The sequence below is a fragment of the Oncorhynchus clarkii genome, chromosome 22, assembly GCF_045791955.1.
Source record: "Oncorhynchus clarkii lewisi isolate Uvic-CL-2024 chromosome 22, UVic_Ocla_1.0, whole genome shotgun sequence".
Lineage (NCBI taxonomy): Eukaryota > Metazoa > Chordata > Actinopteri > Salmoniformes > Salmonidae > Oncorhynchus > Oncorhynchus clarkii.
In genome coordinates this window covers 45452769-45459289 of record NC_092168.1, presented here as the reverse complement: position 1 = coordinate 45459289, position 6521 = coordinate 45452769, and the positions used below count along the sequence as shown (strand labels likewise).

General features: G+C 40.2%; 1 protein-coding gene across 1 annotated transcript; it reads left to right on the top strand.

Moving 5' to 3' along the window:
* Nucleotides 1–4557: 4557 nt before the first annotated feature.
* LOC139380475 (trace amine-associated receptor 6-like) lies at nt 4558–5520 on the top strand. Its single transcript, XM_071123171.1, has one exon. The coding sequence runs from the start codon at nt 4558–4560 to the stop codon at nt 5518–5520; it is 963 nt and encodes a 320-aa protein (XP_070979272.1).
* The last annotated feature ends 1001 nt before the right edge of the window (nt 5521–6521 follow it).

The following is a 6521-nucleotide window of genomic DNA, read 5'->3' as shown; positions in this document are numbered from 1 at the left end:
TCAACCATCTTTAGAAACTTGTTTGAGGTTTCTACTGTAAAGGGGGGCTGAAAGAAAGGGGAATGAGTCAGAGGTCTGCCAGCAGCCACGGGCTGGTCACGCTCATTTCACATGAGAGGTAGCTCCCTTTCCTTTCCTTTTCTGAAGACAAAGGAATTCTCCGGTTCGAACCTTATTGAAGATTTATGTTAAAAACATCCTAAAGATTGATTCCATACATCGTTTGACATGTTTCTACGGACATTTCGTCTGCAACTTTCGTCTGAACGCGCTTCGTGAGTTTTGATTTGTTTACGAAACACCCTAACAAAAGTAGCTATTTGGACATAAATGATGGACATTATCAAACAAATCAATCATATATTGTGGAACTGGGATTCCTGGGAGTGTATTTATATTTATAATGTTATTTCTGAATTCTGTTGACTCCAACATGGCGGATATATGTATTTGTTGTCTGAGCGCCGTTCTCAGATTATTGCATGGTTTGCCTTTTTCCGTAAAGCTTTTTTTTAAATCTGACACAGCGGTTGCATTAAGGAGAAGTGTATCTAAAGTTCCATGCATAACACTTGTATTTTCATCAACATTTATGATGAGTATTTCTGTAAATTGATGTGGCTCTCTGCAAAATCACCGCATGTTTTTGGAACTACTGACAATACCGCGCCAATGTAAACTCAGATTTTTTTATATAAATATGAACTTTATCAAACAAAACATTCTTATATTGTGTAACATGAAATCCTATGAGTGTCATCAGATGAAGATCATCAAAGGTTAGTGATTAATTGTATCTCTATTTGTGCTTTTTTTTTTCTTTGTTTTTCTGTGGCTTGGCTCTGACCTAACATAATCATTTGTGGTGCTTTCGCTGTAAAGCCTATTTGAAATCGGACACTGTGGTGGGATTAACAACACGATTACCTTTAAAATGGTATATGATACTTGTATTTGTGAGTAATTTTAATTATGAGATTTCTGCTGTTTTGAATTTGGCACCCTCCACTTTCACTGGCTGTTGTCATATTGATCCAGTTAACGGGATTTCAGCCCTAAAAAGTTTTAAGATGGGCAAAAGAACACTAGACTGGACAGAGGAACTTTGCCTAGCATCCCACAGTCGCCTCTTCACTGTTGACGTTGATACTGGTGTTTTGCGGGTACTATTCAATGAACCTGACAGATTTTAAAGCGGAGCCTTCGATACTGGTAAGGCTTAGAAGGTAGGGAGGGATGTATTTTCTGTTTGTCGCTATTGTCAAAGTATGATTATTGTGATGTTGAAAATGCAAGCCATGATATTGAAGCGCCGAAGTGGGTATGCTTTGTTTTTAGTTGTGTGATGCATTGGCACAGAAAACTATTGGTGAAAACGTATGTTCCGTTCCATGCATTGTATATGATTGGGATCAAAATATTGGATATCTAATATCCCCTTAGATTTTAATTGCCTGCAGCCAGATCTCATTGTGTTGTAGGCCTAATGAAACATGCAAGGAGATTGAGCTCGTCCGGTGGTCGGCGATCCCTCAACCTTCTGGCCCATAGCCCTGCGTGGCATCGACTGTGCCACAAAAGTATGCTGAAGTGTCAATGTCAATAACCATGTTTCTAAGCATTATTTAGAGTTAATTCAATGAGGGGGAGGGGGGGGGGTGTACATTTGTTTTTACAGTACAAGGGTTCAATGAAAATATTCCCAGTACATTTTGAACTGCCCCTAAGTGCTTTTGAGATCACTGATCGATACAACTGAGCCGAACTGGAAATCATATTTCTTAGTCACATTAAAAAAACATCAATGGGTGATTTGGTCAGAATACATCTTGGTTGTTCTGACGTCTGACAAAAAGTACTTCTCCCCATGATGTAACTGAGACAAAGTGTCCCTCCACTTGAAGAAGCATGGTTCATAATTCAGTTCAGATGGACATTTCTAAACGTCTATGGAATGTTCCTATGGAATCCCACTATTCATTCTGATTGAATGTGCTATAAGAATGTACACAATAAAGTTATGCCATTCATCAACTTCCTTATTATCAGCTTTCCAACACCAGCCAGCTGACATGTGGCATGCCATCTCGTTTCCTGAGGTTGTGGATTATGTTCCAAACTGAGCGCTGACATCACCAAAAACAGTAAGTCTGCACAGTTATCCTATTTCCCATGTTTAAAAACCTTTGTTTTGTGACTAAATCCTCACCCATATTATATCTTCCCATTAATATTGCTCAGAATGGTCTTCCTGACGGTCCGCCCCCAGGTGGTAAGGGTAGGTAACAACACATCCTGCAACGCTTATCCTAAAAACAGGGGGCCCCTCAGGGGTGCGCGCTCAGTCCCCTACTGTACTCCCTGTTCACTTATGTCTGCATGACCATATGACCAGGCACGACTCCAACACCATCATTAAATTTGCAGATGACACAACAGTGGTAGTCCAGATCACCGACAAATATGAGACAGCCTATAGGGAGGAGGTCAGAGACCTGGACGTGTGGTGCCAGTGATCAAGACAAAGAAGATTGTGGACTACAGGAAAAGGAGGAGCGAGCACGCCCCCGTCCTCATCGACGTGGCTGTAGTGGAGCAGGTTGACAGCTTAAAGTTCCTCGGTGTCCACATCACAAACAAACTATCATGGTCCAAGCATACTAAGACAGTCATGAAGAGAACACGACAAAGTCTATTCACCCTCAGGAGACTGAAAAGATTTAGCATGGGTCCTCAGATCCTCAAAAAGTTCTACAGCTGCACCATCGAGAGCATCCTAACTGGTTTTTGTAACTGCTCTGCCTCCGACCGCAAGGCACTACAGAGGGTAGTGCGTATGGCCCAGTACATCACCGGAGCCAAGCTTCCTGCCATCCAAGACCTCTGTACCAGGCTGTGTTAGAGGAAGGCCCTATAAATTGTCAAAGACTCCAGCCACCTTAGTCACAGACTGTTCCCTCAGCTACCGCATGGCAATCGGTACTGAACTGCCAAGTCTAGGTCCAAAAGACTGCTTAATATATTCTACCCCCAAGCCATAAGACTGCTGAACAGCTAATCAAATAGCTACCCAGACTATTTGCATGCCTCCTCTTTTACTCTGCTGCTACTCTCTGTTTATTATCTATGTATAGTCACTTTAACTCGACCTACATGTACATATTACCTCACTTACCTCGACTAACTGGTGCCCGGCACATTGACTCTGTACCGGTACCCCCTGTATATAGCCTCCACATTGACTCTGTACCGGTACACCCTGTATATAGCCTCCACATTAACTCTGTACCGGTACCACCTGTATATAGCCTCCACATTAACTATGTACCGGTACCCCCTGTATATAGCCTCCACATTAACTCTGTACCGGTACCCCCTGTATATAGCCTCCACATTGACTCTGTACCGGTACACCCTGTATATAGCCTCCACATTAACTCTGTACCGGTACCACCTGTATATAGCCTCCACATTGACTATGTACCGGTACCCCCTGTATATAGCCTCCACATTAACTCTGTACTGGTACCCCCTGTATATAGCCTCCACATTAACTCTGTACCGGTACCCCCTGTATATAGCCTCCACATTAACTCTGTACTGGTACTCCCTGTATATAGCCTCCACATTGACTCTGTACCGGTACCCTCTGTATATAGCCTCCACATTGACTCTGTACCGGTACCCCCTGTATATAGCCTCCACATTAACTCTGTACCGGTACCCCCTGTATATAGCCTCCACATTAACTCTATACCGGTACCCTCTGTATATAGCCTCCACATTGACTCTGTACCGGTACCCCCTGTATATAGCCTCCACATTGACTCTGTACCGGTACCCCCTGTATATAGCCTCCACATTGACTCTGTACCGGTACCCCCTGTATATAGCCTCCACATTGACTCTGTGCCTCGATATTGTTATTTTACTGCTCTAATTATTTGTTACTGTTATTGTTACTGTTATCTATTTTTCACTTAAAATGTGTTTTTTCTTAAAACTGCATTGTTGGTTAACGGCTTGTAAAGGAAGCATTTCACTGTAAGGTCAACACCTGATCGGCACTGTTGACAAATTACATTTGATTTGAATTGGAGAAAATGTACCTTTTCTCTCATCTCTAACTATCAGTAAGGCTGAATGTCAGGCCAGCTGGGCACAGCAACATCCAATCCTGTCATACATTACGTCATGCTTTCATTAACTATTTGTTTATCCAACCGTTTGTGTGTGTGTGTGTGTGTGTGTGTGTGTGTGTGTGTGTGTGTGTGTGTGTGTGTGTGTGTGTGTGTGTGTGTGTGTGTGTGTGTGTGTGTGTGTGTGTGTGTGTGTGTGTGTGTGTGTGTGTGTGTGTGTGTGTGTGTGTGTGTGTGTGTGTGTGTGTGTGTGTGTGTGTGTGTGTGTGTGTGGAGACGCTGGGGAGGGGAGTTTCTGTCAGTAACTCAGGGATAAATAGAGAGGCAGAGCTCAGAGTTTGTCAGAAGGCGGACCTGACAGGGTCACACACAGGACCAAGCAGGAGCAGGACCTCAGCATTTTTACTTTTTATTACAAATGGAGAAATATGAAGATGTTCAATACTGTTTTCAGGACAGAAACTCTTCTTGCATAAAGGCTTTTCTATCGACATCTATCTACATAACACTGTACATCTTCTTCTCATTAATTTCAGCAGTTACAGTATTTTTGAACCTACTGGTGATCATCTCCATCTCTCACTTCAAGCAGCTCCACACTCCAACCAACCTGCTCATCCTCTCTCTGGCTGTATCAGATCTCCTGGTGGGATTGATTGTGATACCAGTAGCGACTTTAACAATAATGGAACCATGCTGGGGTTTTGGGGAATATTTTTGTGTGTTTCAATTCTACATTACTTTTTTATGTACTACTTTATCGCTTGGCAATTTGGTCTTGATATCTATTGACCGCTATGTTGCTGTGTGTGATCCCTTATTGTACCACTCTAAAATAACAACAACAGGAACTATCTGTTGTATATCCATTACCTGGTGTTGTTGTATCATATACGATGCTGTTATTATAAAAAACTTTGTAAATGTGCAGACACCCAGTAGGTGTTTGACAGAATGTGTTATTGTTGAAGGAATAACATGGGTTAATATAATTTACATTGTTTTTATAATGGTTGTCCCATGCTCTATTATTATAACACTTTATTTGAACATCTTTGTTGTGGCCAGATCACAGGCCAGAAAGGTATTTTCAAAAGAGGCTGCCAGTGAGTCTGGTGTTAAAACTGTGCAGGAAAATAAGTCTGAGAGAAAAGCAGCAAAAACTCTAGCAATTGTTGTTTTCACCTATCTCATTTCTTGGATTCCATCTCTATTTATTTACTTTGTTTTTTCTGTTATAGGTGATCATTTAATATCATATTTCACTAGTTATCTGGCATTTGTTAATTCCTTAATTAATCCAATAATTTATGCTTTCTTTTATCCATGGTTCAAAGTGACAGCTAAACTTATTGTAACTTTGAAGATAAGACGTTCATAGTACCTATAATATGATTTCCTAGTTCGGCAAACATAGGTTTGATATAGTTTTGTTCTACAATTGTTGTAATTATTTCATGTTACAATACACCGACATGACTTATCTCAATGTTGTCATGATTGATACATGTGGTGTTGATACAAAATGATTTGTCTGGATTGGATTGGAATGACTTGGAGAAGGAATAAGAAGGAATAAGCTTGTTTTATTAAAGACATTGTAGGTATTGTGGATTGTGTACTCCAAATACCTAAGGCTGTGGTTGTCCCATGTTACTTCATGATCATGTTGTTCCGTGTTAATGATAAATAGTATGTAAGTATTCTAATAGTACATTCTGTTGACACCATGAGTTGTTCAATATGTTGTTAAACATCTCCCTCTAGTGGCTTAATTGTGACACAACGTCTTCATCAAGTGTAGTAAAGTTCAAATGTACAATACTGCATGATATCAGATAACGTCCAAGTCTAAATAAATTCTGTATTGTGCAAGTAGTTGATGGTAAAATGTAAGAACATGCAATTATGGGTAACACTTTATAATAACATTCAGTAATAAACCATTTGTAAGGAATTTACAGTCTGCTCACCTTTTAATATTAAGCCCCCTTTTGTGTAATGTTATTCAGCTAGGTATTCTCACATTTATAAATAACTACTACAGTATATACATGAATTATTCAACACAACAGTGCAGGAGACCACAGCAGACACTTCAACCTCAGCATACTGGGTATGAACAGTACCACTACTCTCACTACATCACTGCTGCCAGGTCAGGGGTCACACCAGAGTAGCTCTCTGAGATGCTGTTTACACTGAATGAATATAGAGAGTGGGTATCACACAAAATAATTTATAATGGATTAGTAAATAGTTTATTAATTTGTCATTAATCCAAAAATGTATTTTAGTAAACTCGTAATTCACGTAATTATAAACAACTTTTATAGTATATGATTCAATAGATCATTCCAAAGATGTTTAATAAATGTATTT